The sequence below is a fragment of the Patiria miniata genome, unplaced genomic scaffold (assembly GCF_015706575.1).
Source record: "Patiria miniata isolate m_02_andy unplaced genomic scaffold, ASM1570657v1 HiC_scaffold_9, whole genome shotgun sequence".
In the NCBI taxonomy this organism is placed as follows: Eukaryota; Metazoa; Echinodermata; class Asteroidea; order Valvatida; family Asterinidae; genus Patiria; species Patiria miniata.
Window position 1 is genome coordinate 3,766,730 of NW_024037076.1, and position 17,659 is coordinate 3,784,388.

The 17,659-nt window shown below is 39.7% G+C and overlaps 1 protein-coding gene across 1 annotated transcript in view; it reads right to left on the reverse strand.

Annotated features, from left to right (window-relative positions):
• Positions 1 to 17,659, reverse strand: part of LOC119720234 (regulator of G-protein signaling 8-like) — a 33,751-nt gene that overhangs the window by 15,742 nt on the left and 350 nt on the right. The window contains exon 2 of the mRNA XM_038189855.1: positions 7,557 to 7,729. Coding sequence (XP_038045783.1) covers positions 7,557 to 7,729 — 173 coding nt within the window. The remainder of the gene's footprint in view (positions 1 to 7,556; positions 7,730 to 17,659) is intronic.

A 17,659-nucleotide genomic window follows, 5' to 3' on the forward strand; every position in this document is an offset into this window, starting at 1 on the left:
CATTGAACCAAACCGTTTCCGTACGGCAAAATACGCCAAATGGGATCATTATTAATAATTTGCTAGCCCATTATCCCTATGCCAAACCATATTGAACCAAACGGTTTCCGTATGGCATCGACACCCACGGGGCCGGGAACGCAGCAAGTGCGTTCACCGGCGATGAAAAGCAATTTGTGTAGAATTCAACGAGGGTTTCATTATGCCATGGTTAACACTTCCTGTTATTTACTCCAGTGACCAGGGACATGCGTTGCTGTACTACCGCCCAAACCGTCGTAACGACTATTAATTATTCACGTCGTGGCAATCGGGGGACAACACCTATATATTAGTCGCGGTTGGTGCTTCTCTAGATCTTTATATTTCCCGCTGCTTGCTTGTCAACACAGCGGCGGCATAGAAATAAGTTTAAACTGGTGGAGATGTGTATGAATATATACATCCAATGGCAAAAAATTCATTGATGGTGGTTACGTGACGTCAAAACAATGTCAGATCAGACTGCCGTTTTCAGAACACAAAACGGGGACGAAACATACTGAAAATGCATCCATAATTTGAAATAGCAAGTATTACTGTAATTGTAGGCCCAATAATCTTTGGTGTAACTTTAAAAAATAATGAATGTTTTTGTTTCTGAACTTCTAAAAGGGGATATAATGTTAATGTGACAATTTGATATTTTAATTCTTCTAGTTGAACGAAATGCAGCAAGTTGTTTGATTGAGTAAGTCCAGTATTTAGATTTTGTCATTCTACATGATATAGATTTTAGTTTATTATTTACTATTAGTTTTATATTATGTAAATTTATGTAACTTTATATTTTCTTGTCAACTCTTGGATAGTGCTTGGTATATTATGTAGTCTTGTGTCAATTTTTTCTTTTTAACCAGCTACAAAATAAAAATTCCAAAGTTTCTGTTTATTAATCAACTTGGCGTCCAGATGTCACTACAGGAAGTGAGCAGTGCCAATTTTCAACAAATTGAAATTCTAAGCAACAGTTGCTGCTGACTTAATGCACTCCAATGCAGAGAACGAGGTTGCCTATCAAAAGGATAGACGGTGCCATGGATAATGGATTAATGAATGCTTGTTCAACACCAGATGTTTTATTTCATTGTCTTTATTTACCGGTAAGTCCCACAATGATTGACAGATCATCAGACTCGATGTAGGTTAAGTTGTGCGTTTTCATGACGCATCGTTAGTCGTTATTAATCTAGTGAATCGAGGGCAGGGGTGTAGCATATTGCCCACACAATGAAACTGAGACAAGGCAGAATTTGTCTGACAATCTGAAAATGCTGTCTTCGGCTCAGCTAAAAAAAAAAGGGATAAAAAGGTCAGAGTGTGGGCTTTCAGACGCAAGCACTTGCAATATTGTTTTCTCATCGGTTAAAAGGATTGGGTTAAGATTGTAGAAAGCGGTCAAAACTCAAGTGCACGAAATCAGCTCATCTTAAAGGGAATATACATCATTTGCTTTTGCTGTAATTTTCAGAAATGGATGGAATTGGGGGGTTGGAAATATAAAGCAAATATAGTTACACTGACTTTTTGGAGGTTTTGGTTCGAAAATGCTATAAAAACCAAGAAAAACGATCATTTTTCTGTAGTCTGGTTCCCTGACTCCATATAAGAAGAAACAGAGCAGTTTACATACATTGGGGAATTGTAAGGTCAGGGAACCAGTCTAGCTGGCTCGTACCCGTTCATAGGTTTGTAATCGATTGCAAACAAGTGCAATGGTCAATTGGGGCCAGTATTTGAAAAAAAGCCAGTTGTTTCCAACGCTGATCGGCCGATCAGCGTTGGAAATTGATACAAAAATACCACTTTTCTTGAAAATGACAGTATACCATGTGCCATAATTTTACAGGATGCTTTAGACTGTCATTTACCAACATCCTATTAAGGTATTTCGCAAAAACTTGGTAGTTTTATTTTTCGATGTTTGCAAATGTTGTATATTCCCTTTAAAGGTTGGAGGTTGATGTGACATGTTTTCTAGTTTTCTTTCTTTCACAATAGATAAAGTGCTATCAGTCCGATCATAAAAAAAGAAGGAAAAAAAGAGAAGCAATTGTGAGGTTCTCCTGTCAAACTTTCCAGGTTTTTAAAATTTCCAGACAAAATTTTAATGGTTAAACTTTCCTGAATGCACTGCATTATATTCTAAGAATAAAGCCACATCTTTTCCCCTGATTTATTAGTGAAATAGCTATTAATTGACCTAAAAACCGATAAAGCCTGGATAATTTTAACATGAAATTTAGATGACTATAATGCAACCTAGATGCAATATTTTTCCATAGTTGTTCTTGCAAGATACAGCTGATATTCCTAAACAAAAAGAACTTCTTTTCTTCTAGTGATTCCTTTGATCAGCTCCACTTGAGCAACACTCAGAACATTGAATTATCAGATGAACTGGAGGCAAGATGTTATTGTCTTAAGACGTTAGTGATTCCTCGGATCAGCTCAACTTGAGCAACACTACATTATGTACTTTCGTCAGTGCACAGACAAAAATAAAAATAAAATCTTAAGACAATAAATTCTCACCTAAAATTCATCAAGTAATTCAATGCAATGGACAACATCTCATCAATAATAATGTCCCTATTAGAACTCTACAGTATTCCCCAACAAAAAGAGAAACAAAATATCTCTTACTTGCTGAATTCGCGCATCTGCCCGCCCCCCAAAATGCCCAGGCCTCCCCAAAATAGAATTAAGGCTTTATTGATTCAAAGATAACTCAATTTTGCAGTGTATTGTAACTATGGACATTCAACGAAAGGGAAATAACTCGGTTGTAGAGTTCGATGAGCCATGGTTTTTGCCTCCCTTTTTTTTTTTTCTTTTCTTAGCTTACTCTATTTTCTCTCTACTCAAATAAGATTCTAGGGACGCCACTATGGTCAATAGTTACTCTTTGCAATACGTTCTTGCGCTCTCAAGGACTTTTCCAATCGATCATGCCGGCGTTGAGATTGAGATCGGGATTGAATTAGACAGGAAAACAGCAAAGATACCTGCAACTTTGGCGGGTGTTTTTGTTTTTGATATATATAACCAAGAAACAGGTGCAAAATACGTAAATATCTCTGGGCAAATTAAGAACTTTTACGATGCAAGAGGTGTATGCCTATTATTGTAGTTTTTGGGGCCCTTTGAAATATTTTCTAATTATTTGTTTGTCACTTTATGAAAAAATTTATGAAAAAAAATCCTTTCCAGTCTTTTGAACCTTAAACTAGAACCGAACCAAAATGATATGCCCATGACAAATAAGTTGAATAGCAACTGAATTATGTAACAGGGACAGGAAAAAAGAGTGGACCCCATACAGGGTGAGTAAAAAAAACCCGAAACCCAAATGTCTGGACCATTGTTTTAGTGAAGTTCTGCATGTAGCACTTCCAAAATCTAGGATACATGTATGAAAGCCCAATTCATAAGCTTTCTTTTAGTACACGAATCATTCAAATCACTCATGTACTTTTCAAGTTACGAAATTTTAAACACAACCGCCGTTTTATACTTCTGTCAACAGATTAACAGAAGGTAAGTGTTCTTTCAGGAAAACAAAAACAAATCACATAGGGATGTGTGTGAATTGTTTCGTTTTGCTGAAAGAACGCACACCTTTTTTGTGATCTGTGGAAAGAACTTTAAAACGGTGGTTGTGTTTAAAATTACGTAACTTCAAAAGTACTTGACTGATTTGAACGATTCTTATACTAAAAGAAAGCTTATGAATTGGGCTTTCATATCCAAGATTTTGAAAGTGCTACATGCAGAACTTCACTAAAACAAAAGTCCCCACATTTGGGTTTCGCTTTTTTTGACTCACCCTTTATAGAATGACCTGTGTGCTTAAAAAACTTAAGCAAGTTTCTGGTATCTCTGTTTACCAGATGTTATAGACTTTATTCCCAAGTCGGCCATATTACGTTGAAAGCGGGGTAAACTCCTCATTTTTGGAACTTGCGATTAGAAATGAAGGCAACAGCATAAAAGTTCTTTACAAATTAATATCAGTCTGCTCTGATGAACAATTTAAAATTTGTGATTAAACATACCCTGTTTTAAGCCACATTTAAAACAAAATTGAAATGAGGCTTGGAATGCACTCCAATCCTAAAATAGTCTGGCACCATCTTTTGTCAACAGTTTACAATGTATAAAATAGATTCAGGGAACACGATCAAAATGGCTTCCTTGTAAATAAGCTTTATCATGTTTATAATCAATAATCAATAGTTTCAATATGTTGGTTTACAGCAAGAATTATCTGTCGGCGTTAAAGGAAACATATCCACAAGTAAAAAGTTTTCCCTAATCTTGTATTTTTCACTCAAACTTGTTTGTCCATGTCTCCCTTTCTCAAATCTCAACAAGTCTGCCAATCCCAACAAGAGAATAGAAACCCAATCGCATAAAGTTGGCATTAATTGGGTAACCGAAGCAGATCTAGAGTCACTTTGAGAGCACCATGAGTTCTTAGTGTTTCTGTCGCAGTTTGGGAATATTATATTCACCTCCTTGTCCCAGATGCAATTCAACCACTTCAGTGATTTCAGTACTGACGAACAAGAAAACACAATTTCAGATTGTTTTTCCCATCTGTAGATCTGTGCGTGGGGGTTCTTGTGAAATAAGATGACCGATTAGCACAGTTTTATTTCTCAGGTTCTGTTTGCTTGTTTCAAGGCTGAGATTGAGGGAAAATGAGAAATCCATAAAAAAATCGACAGAAGGCTGGTACGAGGGTCGTTGGGGTCCCAGTGCAACGTAAAGTCTATGATATTTGCTGGTGTAAATTTGTTTTCCTTTAGTTTTATTTAAATTTTTATAGATAAAAACAAAGGAATTTCAGCTTTCAAAAGGGATTCCTTAACTTAACCCTGAAATTAGGAAAAATCCTGAGACCCTAAAAAATCCTGACAAACAACTTGAAATAAGAAAAATGACAAATTCTGACAAATATTAACCCTTCTTTAGTCTTTTTTTTTTGGGGGGGGGAGGGGGAGGGAGGGGTTAAAACTTGATTTCTGAAGATTGATTTTGGAAAAAAATATCAACAAGTATGAAAATATGATTCTTTTTTGGTGGGGGGAGGGGTGGGTTTACGAATTGATCTCTGAAGATTGATTTTGGAAAAAAATATCAACAAGTATGAAAATATGATTCTTTTTTGGTGGGGGGAGGGGTTACAAATTGATCTCTGAAGATTGATTTTGGAAATAATATTAACAGTTGTGAGAATTTGATCCTTTTTTTTGGGGGGGGGAGGGGTAACAAATTGATCTCTGAAGATTGATTTTTGAAATAATATTAACAGTTGTGAGAATTTGATTCTTTTTTTTTCTTGGTTACAAATTGATCTCTGAAGATTGATTTTGGAAATAATATTAACAGTTGTGAGAATTAGATTTTTTTTGGGGGGGGAGGGGTTACAAATTGATCTCTGAAGACTGATTTTGGAAATAATATCAACAGTTGTGAGAATTTGATTTTTTTTGGGGGGGGAGGGGTTACAAATTGAATTCTGAAGATTGATTTTGGAAATAATATCAACAGTTGTGAGAATTAGATTCTTTTTCGGGGGGAAGGGAGGGGTTACAAATTGATCTCTGAAGATTGATTTTGGAAATAATATCAACAGTTGTGAGAATTAGATTCTTTTTTTGGGGGGGGGGGGAGGGGTTACAAATTGATCTCTGCAGATTGATTTTGGAAATAATATCAGCAGTTGTGAGAATTTGATTGCTGGAAACATTAATAGCCACAAAATCAGTTTCTGGAATAAGTTATATTTGTTGGATAAAAATAAAACCAGGTTTGTTAACAGATCAAAATCATACTAATGTTGAAGTCTCCCGTTCCTTCCCACGTCTGACCCCAACAAATAAATTCCTTGACTGGCAATCAATTTTTAGAATGGTTCCACTTCCCCCACTCACAATTTGTTAAGTAAACAATGGATCTACAACCCAGCTTCAAAGACTGTCTGCTATTTCAAATGTCGTGAATGCCTCTGGGTATACTGAGGAGGCGTGCACAGGGCTACACAAATTAGCGTCTCTAGCTAATTTTCATAAACGGTGATTAGTGTAAACCGTGATGAATTTTCCTGGAAAAGGCTGAATGCATGGGCGATGGAGTTTCAAAATTGGACAACTCTTTCAAATAAGGCACAAAAAAATTTACAAAATTCTGCTCCTGATTATATGGCATTTGAAAATGGGGTACATGTAGGTAGGTAGGGAATATATATTTTTTTTTTTTGGGGGGGGCAATTTTTTGTGTGTACGATCATATGCAGGTGTCTGTGTGAAATAAAGGGAACAAGGTAGTAATTGATGGTTTTCGGTGTCTTTTTCTCATTTTCCCCCAAAAAAATTAGGGTAGGGGCTGTCAAAATAGGGTAGGTAGGGTAACCGAAGGCAGAAGTATTGGGTATTTTTGGGCCCTAGTTGCAGGCTCTTGGAAATAGGGGAGTGTGGTCTAGTGATTAGGATTCGTGACTCATGATCTGAGGGTCAGGGGTTTGAATCCAGCCGCTGGTCATATGTTGTGTCCTTGGGCAAGCCACTTCACTCCCACTTGCCACTCTCCACCCAGGAGTATAAACGAGCACTAGCATAAGCTGGTGATCGAGTAATAACCTGCAATCGACTCCATCCCATCCAGGGGGAATAGAAATATTCTCAGTCCTTATGCCTAGGAAACCGGAGACAAAAGCCGGCCTGATGGGCCATATTGGCTCATGATAGAGATACTTGGAAAATTGGAATGAGCCCACACGGTATTAAAAATTCCCACTTCACCGGAGCTTATCCATTCATGTTGTTTTTTTTAAGATATATTTTTGGAACTGGAGGTGGGGTTTATCCCAAACGCAAACCGCATAATCCTATTCAATTCATGGTTGAATTATTCCAGGAAATATTCACTGCTTGACTGAATTTTGTTTATCCTCAACAGGTCGTTTCAGCTTAGAGTAATGGTGAAAGACCTGACTGTTACACTATAGTCAGATTTCCAACTCTCTTCAATTCCATCTGGAACACACATGCAAACAAAGCCATTCATATTCTTTGACGTTCATATTCCTTGAAGTTCAGCCTAACGTGCTCCAATATTTTTCTAAACGGGGATTAGGTCGGTAGTGAAAAATGTTTCTCAAAAAAAACCAACAAACAAACAAACAAACAAACAACAAAAAGGGCGTTTTCTCAAATGACGTAAAAAAAATTAACCATTATAAATTTTGTCTGGTGGGCAATAACTAAGAAGTCTCCACTATCTATCTAATTATTATAGCAAAAACTTTTTGGACACTATTTGCAGAAAACCTCATGCTTTTTTCCCAGCAAAATCAGGCTAACTTCAAGGATTTTTGAAACGTTGCTTAAATTGGTATTTCCTGTTTCTCAAATACAAATTTATATTTGAGTTGGTGCACAGAAAACAGTTTTTTTTTATGAGAAAAAGGGAAAGGGTAGGGAAAAATAACCTTTAAAACTTGTACTCACTTTTGTCGTGTAGTAGATTCTCAAAACAGTCCGACCATTTCCTAACATCCGACTCGCCGGACTCTTGAACCAGGGACGATTTGTCGCAGTCCAGTTTATCGGCCGTGTCTCGTAGCGAGCTGTCGGTGTGTCGCCTCCGCAGAAAACGCATCTTGTCTTTTAAATCCCTGGCACTGTTGACGCAACAAGGTACGAAAATAATGTCAAAAGTGAGAGATTTCTCTTTCCAAAAAGAAACGGAAGTCTTTTTTTCTCTCTGGGTGATGATACTGTCTCGATATCGGAGAAATTTTTCGAAGGTGAAAAGTCAATTGCGCTGACCAGCAGCGGAGAAAAAAGGTAAAAACCCGGTGGTCGTGATCCGTGCTTCGGCCACAAGTTGATCGTTTCAGTTCCAGACGGTTATCTGGCCCGGCGCTTCTATCATCACTGTCATCATCATATTCTGACGTGCTTGTTTCAACTGCTGCAACCCGAGCCTCCTGACCGAACTTATATCCGGGGCCCGTCACTGACAGAGACAGAGAGAGAAAGAGGACGGATGGCCCAGCCGAGCCAGAATGCCGAGAGCCCGCCAGACGTCATCAGTTGTCGAGAAGTGTGGGCACGCGCCGTGCCTACAGAGGCGTGGAATTCCATTAAGGCAAGACGACTCGCTGATCAGCTGCAAGGCCGGACGAACGTACGTGTCTGGAAAACCGGGGATAACTAACTCCCAAACCGAGCATCACTCGCTAATAATATCCTTCCTCACACAGGCAATTCATCTTCATTTCTCCGCTTACTAATATGACTTATCTTTTTACAACCATCATCAATCTAATGGCCGGGCCAAAACAAATGCTGCATAATTTTTTTTTCTCTGAAACATCATCTTTCGTCTCATCTAATCTGTCCTCTCCATTTATCAGTAATACATTATAACTCATTTGGAAAACACACACGGATGCTCTGCCATAAATTATAGCAGAAACACCTGTCCGTGACATTTCCTATCCCCACACCAAATGGGAAGGGAGAGATCTTGCCATTTCCCCCACCGGAATTGTACATTGGATTCAAGGAAAGTCTTTCATCATCAGCGTCCACATGTAGGTCATGGGTAGGACGGGTGTCTTTTTTTTTTAGTTCGATTGGATCGTGATCAGGTATTACGCGGCACGTCGGTCTACCGTCACGCCACCACTGAGCAAGCGTCTCATGTTACCTGCCTTCTAACGAGCGGGGCCCTCGGTTTGTCGTCAGCCGTAAACCGACGACGTGGCGGGGTAAATGTACATGTACACACACTGGGTGCCATTAAGAGAGATGAGTTTGAACAGAACCTAGAAGAGCATTAGGACAGTGAGATTCACTCGGAGCATCGGCCAAAATCGCTCAGCGGGTTAGCTCGGGATTACGTGCGAGTATCCAGATCAGTTTCATCCACGGTCTACCCAAGCCTTGTCTGAACATATGAACCCCCAATGATCACCCCTCATGTGACCTTTACTACCTCATATATTGGCACGGTTGTTTTCGAAAAATGATGCATTGTAGAGACCCGGGTACATTGTATAATACAGAACAAAAGATTGTAAAGGTCTCCACAAGGTAATTTCTAATGGTGAATACTGGTACATGTACATGTAGGTCTCCTCAAGGATTTTACGTAATAGATATTATATAGGGATCTGGTACACGGTACCCTGTGGAGACATGTGCATAATAGGGAACAAAAGATTGTGTCTCCACAGAGCAATTTCTATTGGTGGATACGTCTCCACAAGGTTATCACGAAATAGATGGATTTTACTCAAAAAGTAGGAATTTCCAAGAGTGTTGATCAGTCGCAAATTGAAGTACCGGGTATGTTATGTAAGGGATAGGCCTATTAAAGTCCGAATTTCAGCCCAGAAAATTAATTCTGGTTAAAATAGGAGCGTTTTGAAAGTACACTTTCAAACTCGGAAAACTTCAGAACATGAGAACAAAGAAACGCCACAAAGGATACAAATTCCAGTATTAGGGATTTTACTCAAAAACTAGGCATTTCCAAGGTATCCGTTACAAATCAAAGTATTTTATGTAAGGGATATTTGGTTAGAATTTCAACCCAGGAAAGTAATTCTGGTTCAAATAGGAGCATTTTGAAAATAGCGTTCAACCCTCTCACGATTTTGTACACGAGAACAAAGCGATGTCTCCACAAGTAGGATACAAATTTGAGTATGGGTCGTCTTGCAGTTTTCCTTTTCTGAGTCACTTTACGGCAAGTATTGTAACACACTCTGCCAGCAAACTTTTTTCCCCTTCCGAACACCGGATGCGTGCCCCGGTTGATACAAATGTCAGGAGCTGTAGCTGTTTACCTTGTGGCCGGGTTTATTGCTTGAATTTCATTGGAATTGCAATCGAGTTTTGTATTAAGAGGTGGCTCTTGTATTTTAACCATCATGAATACATGAATACAGACTTACATTGTCCAATTTCAAAAAGCCTACATAATGCTTTTGTGTGCATCATAGAAACAGGTATAAACCTTTTTTTTTTAAGGTTAAATCACACACATTCAACACAGGCTCCGGCACCTTCTACAAAATTTATTATTGAAGTAAATTTTGGATTCTGAAATTTGAGGAATAAATGCAAAATCACAATGGACCATTTTTAACCACGGGCATTAATTACCATTAATGGCGCAAATCGAGGCAAAGTCAATGCAACAACCTTATTCCACATTTTTTTAAAATCTTATGCAAGTACAAGTACAAATCAAGCCTTTTGATTATTTGAATTTTTCCCAAAAGCACTGAATTATTATCAAAAAGGTAACTTGGATTAAAGATCTTTCAAGTACTAAACATCCTGTGAAATTATTCCATCTGGCTTAGGCCCCCCCAAAAATAAATAGTCGGTCTCTGGACAGCGCGCGCGTCGATTTTAATCATGCACGTCAACCTTTTTTTCTTCAAATTGTCCACGATAGCTACAACAGCGCCCTCTATTTCCGCAACTTCTCAAATTTTTGTACCAAGGAATGGGGAAACTACACCAAGGCAAATGATGGAGGGCACCAAGGCACATTATGGAGGACACCAATGTATATGAGGACACAAAAAGGCAAAAAATAGTACCCACCTTGTCTGTACAATCCATGCTTATAAAAAAAAAAAAAAAAAATACAAAAAAACGCGTCGCCGCATCGATTTCAGAACTTTGGTCTGACCAGAGACCGACTATTTTTTTTTTTTGGCCTTAATGTCATTTCAAAGAAATCAAGAAATGTAGGTGATTTCCAATGATCTGTGAATTGATTGATTTTTGGAGATACACATGTAAGAGTTACATAGGTGAAATCACACTTCGTGACATAGTAAGACTGTGCATGGTTTATCACTGTTTTTTTGAATAGTTTAATATCCAATGAGTTGAAACCATTTTGAGTGGTTTTGTTATCAGAAACGAACAAAACACATGAAAAGCAAATGATTCACACACATATTCAACACTAGTTCAAAAAATTTGAGACTCTCAATACTGTGTATGAGAGTCCCAAAACTTAAGGTATTGAAAACATGTAATACAAGAAAACAGACTGACACCTAAAACTACCAGTCAAACACCGCTTCAGTGCATCAATCAACTGTGCCAAAAGAAACACGTGGCATGAACCAGGAACTACCGGTGGTCTCTGTCATGTGCAAAGTATTGAAGAAATGTCTCCTTTAAAAATTGAATTGAGTCTTCAAACTTGGTTGGTGAAATAATGAGGACCTTTTCTTTGCCCAGTGAAATTTTTGGAGAAATTCGCTGGCTAATTAAGAGTGCATGAGTAAAGTTGGCCGGATTTAGTTTTGCTCATTTCAGAGCACTCCAGGTCCAAGTCCGATTCAACACAGGTATTCAACACTTTACACTTCTACTCCACATTTGCTGACCTCGTAGAAGTGCAAATCAAGTTTTTTCTCTAAAGGGTTTGGAGAAACAAATATATTCTGCAGAGTTGTTGTCGAGCCATCGCAGGTCACCCAGTCACAAGTCAAATCAAGTGGCAAGCTATTCAAATGAACTGTGAAAAACGCTGGGCGTTCCTTGGTCCTATTATTGTCCAGTTCATGTTCCTAGTGACCAGACTTGTGATGGACGGGACTACATCTCTGACATTTTGATGTTTCTTCTGCATGCAAGATCCTTTTACGGCAATTTCTGGCCCTTGTGTACATGCATGCAAGCATTACATCATTCTGTACTAGTGCTGTCTCTCGGGTCCGTTCTGTAAGTAGTGTTGCAGTCAAGTCCAACATAAGTCCTCATCACAAGTCCTCACACGTCCTCACAACTCCACGAAAAGTCCTCGCAAGAGAAACACAAGTCCTCATCACAAGTCCTCACAAACACAAGTCCTCATCATAAAATCCTCATCACACCTCCTCACACGTCTTGCACAAGTTGATATCAATGCAAATCCTCACAAGTTTAACACAGTTCCTTACAGTCCTTACACAAAACAAGTCTAAGTCATCAAGTCCTCACAAGTCAAACACAAGCCCTCATCACATCTCCTCACATGTCCTCACAAGTTTAAATAAAGTCCTCGCAAGTGGAGCATAAATCCTCAAAAACCAACACAAGTCCTCACAAGTACAAGCCCTCATCACAAGTCCTCACAAGTCCATATCAGATGTCCAACACAAATCCTTACATGTCCAAAACAAGCCTCACCACGTACAAGTCCTCACAAGTCCAACACAGGTCCTCATTACACCTCACATGTCCTCTCAACTTCATATCAAGTCCTCGCAAAGCCAACACAACTCCTCAAACATCCAAAACAAATCCCTGTCGACTGTGATTGGCTGGCACGCAGGTTCACATAACATTTGAGTTGCTCACATACAGACGTTGGTTGGAGAGGGCTCTGTTGGACAACATGTGGTACTCAGACTACATGTAGCAAACAATTGGTTCCGCTGCACAAACACTGCCAATGTTGGAAAGCATTAACATTATCTATCTGTATGCCTAGAGCTTTATTCAAGTGTTCAATTTAATTCAAGTCCCAGGAAACCCATGCTCAAAGTACAAACAGTAACTTTTAGATTTTGGGATTTGCCTTCTCAATTCGTAAGCACTGTCTACTTAGCACTACCCAAAAGCTTTGATAAAAAGACCTAAATCTGAATAATGGTCCAGAGTTTACAGGTAAAATATCTGCACTATTTGTAATTGTGGAACCCAAAAAATTATCTCAAACAAACCACCCACCACGACCACAATGCAAAACATAATTCCTTCCGAATTGGTTATTCCGAGAATATTACAACGTTGTACTTCTGAAATTAAAAACCCACATATTCACACCATTCACAATCAATCTTCATTGTGACTATAGCGTCGACTGCGGATGAAATCCCCCCAAAATTGATTTCAACTGGAAAGGCGAGAGTCTGGCCTCTATAATCAGACACTTGACTGCCTGAGCACGTCACACGTGATATCACAGAACGCTCGCCCCTTGCTGTAATTAACTGCTTCCGATTAAGGCACGTCAGGAGGGCGGTGTTCTAGGTAAACGATCCTGGCATGTAGGTACGTGGACATTATGTATGTGCAAGCGCCTACTATCTGCGCACGCACGGCCAGCTACGACAACCTCTGCAGCGGGGCCATGCCCACAGGCGACAGCACGGCGCGGGCGACTGATGCCATCGCCATAGCGATGGGCATGATGATGACGCAGAATATTCCGGAGTTCAATGCGACACTTGGGAGCACGGCTAACACAACAAGTTGGGATAGAAAAAAAAGCAGGGAGCATTATCATCGCGATCACCAATTGAGATATCTTTGCCTGAACAAATGCTTCAGAATTCCCCTTGTCGCTTTAATAAAATCCTAATCCTACATCCTTGCTGCATCAGGAAATTGGTTCAAAGAATATTGTTGAGAATATCCACATGATAAGAAGGTACAAAATTTACTCAGGGAAAAAAAGCAGGGAAATAATTATTTGGGCGACACACACACACAAAACCATGAAACTCAACATTTTGCCCGGTGAGCTCTGCCTGTCGTTAGGAGACTCATTCGAACAGGTTTAAATTTAGACAGGTTGATTTAAAGAGGTTGTGGAATGCTCAAAGACATTTCCGTCATTTTTTGGGTATATGTAGCCTAAGGTGTGATGAAATAAAAACGACTATTGTATCTGTCATGAACTGAGTACAAAAGGTACTTTTGAGAGCTGTTTTTCAGGTCCTGTTTCGACCCGAACGTGCAATTTGTGTAAAAGTCGTTGTTGGGGGCAGCAAACAAAACATAGTAAATTGTGACGTAATAAACAGGACTCGTTTATACTACCCTGCATCGAGAGTCCTGTTTATTAATTGCGCGTTCGGGTAACAATGGCCATCAATTGAGAAGGATTTTGGGTGTTATCTTGGCCAAGCTTTAATTCAAATAGGCTTGTTTTGTCTTGTTTTCCAAATACACGTTCATGAACAATGTGGTATGGGTGAGTGGCTATACACATCCAAACCTTTTCCTTAACAAAATTCTGAAAGGTCAAATATTGATTCGGCATCGCCTCATTTAGGACAACTTTGGCCGGAAATTTGTCCGGCAGGAAAAACACAAACTACGCGTGACGGAAATGGGCGCTTGATTGAGTTTTTGACACACAGGGGAGGAAAGGTGGGGGGGGGGGGAGGAGGAGATATTGACAAACCCATGACGGAGCACTCATGTGCTTGATGTATCTCCATTAACGTTATCACAGCCGCGCTTAAAGTGCCTCAATCGTAATTGGCCTTTTAGCGTTGACATTAGCAACTTGTCAAGAATCTGACTACGTACATCTATTAACTTGATAGCACCAGTATATGATTTCATATAGGCCCCTTCATGTATTTTTTTTCGTATACATACATTGGTAGTTGGCTTAAATTAATGGTGCATTTTCTGCTGGATATTACCAGAAATGTAAAGTTTTATCTACATTACCGGCCATATTTGGGGAAGAGATTGTCAATTTCAAAAAGTATCGTGAAAATTGGATGAAGTTACATGTACATGTAGGTCTGAAAAATGCATTTCTTTCTATACTGATAATGTCTTTCTCTCAGATTCAAGAAGTCTGCATTCAGACAAAAGCCTGAAAAATATCGTGCCTGCATATTTTCAACCTCTGGGTCGCAGGAAATTTAGCGGTACATGTCTTACATGCATATGTACAAACAAAATCATGAAAAACTCCATTTGTTAACATCTGATACGGAATCTAATGTAATATTTTCCCCTTGATTATGTACATGTACCAGTTTCAGCAGTGGATATTAAAAGCCATTAAGTTTTGGGCCAAACTGCCAACAAAAGACTGGAGCCACTAACAAATGCATGACATGTCAGCGACAATTCACTGTTTGATATCAGGTACCAGACTTGTTTCAGTCAGACATTTGAAGCAAATTATTATTATTAATTATTCATGGTAATGAAACCAAGGATTCCTCAAAAGCGCCCTACCGGTAGGCAGGCACTGTAGCTCGCAAGCCTGAAGAAACCCATAGAGAGAAGACAGTGAGAAGAAATTACAGTGTTAGAGGTGGGAGGAAAACCCTAGAAGAACATTCTGGGGAAACCCACGGAATCTGACAGGGACTGAAAACCAACTCAGCCACTCCACATATTGGCCAAGGCGGGATTCGAGCCCGGGTCACAGCGGTGGAAGGCAAGGAAAGAACATCTGTGCCAACCTGACTCCCCTTTGAAAGAAACTTCTGTTTAGAAAGATGACATGCACTCCAAGGGCTTAATTTTTGAGGACAAAAAATATGTACCCTGATATTCATTCAACCCTTGGTTCCAATACCCCACGTCTCCCAACCTACGGTACTCTCCAAGGGCTTGCAATTTTTGAGGATAATAAGTTTGTTCCCCGATATTCATTCGTGAGCTACTTTCATGAACATGTACATACCGGTATGTAAGTTTGTAAAGTTACCAGACGTTTCCTGACCGTGGGAACATGGTGCTTGTGTTCTTGAACAAGGCACTTTACCATTATTGCTTCGTCCTTCGGATGGGATGTAAAGCCGTAGGTCCCGTGTGTTGTGTAATGCACGTTAAAGAACCCAGTAACACTTATCGTAAAGAGAAGGGGTTTGCCCCGGTGTTTCTGGCAGTGGCTGCAATATGCGCCGCAGCACCTTGTAAACCTTATAAGGTGCTACATGGTGGGCCTCATATTTCTCATAAACTTCATTTACCTGTCTTTAATAATAGACATAATTTCCAGCGCCTTGAGTACTAATTGTTGGTAGATACATGTACACGTACGTGCCCTATATAAGACTCTGGTATAATAATAATAATAAAGTATAGTGTGAATGCTAAATTCCACTTGTCAACAATCTCTTGTTTTGTGAAAAACGTGGTAACAACAAACTGCTAAAGATGTACGGGTTTGGGATTGCAGTTAAAAATGAGGCTTTCTCTATTTTTGCAAATTCCTGACATTTAGACTCCAAAGTGATTTCAAGCTTGAGATATAAACAACAGGGCAAACAGTTCTGTTTGTCAGACTGGTGAGCCGGGAGGAAACACAGCGAACATACCGTAGCGCAATCCACTGTGCAGTCCGGGAACAAGACCTGACATACTCCAGCTCACAAAACTAATACGTCTTTCGTCACCCCGGAACATGGATGTACACAAACCAGATTGGGAGTTCAAAGTCTGAACTGGTAAGAATGTTGTAATCAGATTGTGTCAAACGCAGCGCGAAGGACTGAATAAAAGATTGCTTCATTCCGGGTGTGTCAGTGACATAAATCAGTTTTATCGCTTCTTGTTTGCCTTTCGCGAAATAAGAGAAATTTCAGAAGGAAAGACGATCACAAATATAGCTCAGGCAGGGAAGAAGTTGCACAGCTGATCCTAACAAACAAATAGTGCAGCCGCAGGGTTTTTTGGTGCTGTGAACCATCGGAACCGCTATAAATCACGGAGGACACTTTGTCGCGATGGCATTTGGTTTCGCCCCAAAGTTTCTGCAGGCCAACGCTAGTGTGATAAATCTCGATCTGCAAATCACACTGGGCCAATTTTGTTGGAGGCACGGAAAGGAAAATTGGGTAAGCAACATTCTACTGCAGCTGTATTACTGGATACGAGACACGGAATGTCACAAGTTTGTGATTGGACTTGTGATTGCACTTGTGGTTCGATTTTTTTTACGTGTGACTGACTTGTGAATGACTTTTTGATTGCTTGTGTATAACATGCGATGGCCTTATCACAAGTTTGTGACAAACTTGTGAATTTACAAATGTACTTGTGACTAATTGTGAGTGACTTGTGAGTAACTTGTGACCAACTTGTGACTGACTTGTGACTGACTTGTGACTGACTTGTGATTGACTTGTGACTGACTTATGACTGACTTGTGACAGACTTGTGACTGATTTGTGACTGACTAGTGACTGACTAGTGACTGAATTGTGACTGACTTGTGACTGACTAGTGACTGAATTGTGACTGACTTGTGACTGACTTGTGACTGAACTGTTACTGAACGTGACTGAATTGTGACTGACTTGTGAAGGACTTGTGATTTGACTTGTGATGGTCTAATGAATAACTAGTGACTGGCTCATGATGGACTTGTAATTGGAAGGCATTTCGCTAGGATGTTTGTCTTCTAAGTTGAACCTTGGTTCCAATCTTCATAACCCTACCCCCTGTACACAACCCCCTGTCCCACCCTACGCCACTTCCCAATTCGCCTGTTGTTGACTGAGTTTTGTTCAGAGGACAATTAATAATAATAATAATAATTGCGCTTATATAGCGCTTTCCATCGTATCAACCATCTCAAAGCGCTTTACAATTATTACCCCGTTCATCAGGCCATGGGACCACGCGGCAGCCGATATCAGCGTTTAATCGGTCCTCGACCCTCACAGGTACCCATTTACACTCCTGGGTGGAGAGAGGCAATTGTAGTTAAGTGTCGATCTTGCCCAAGGGCACAGACACCACGTTCCTGGCCGGGTTCGAACCCACGCACCTTCGTACATGAGTCAAACACCGTAACCACTGGACCATGGCAATTCACAAAC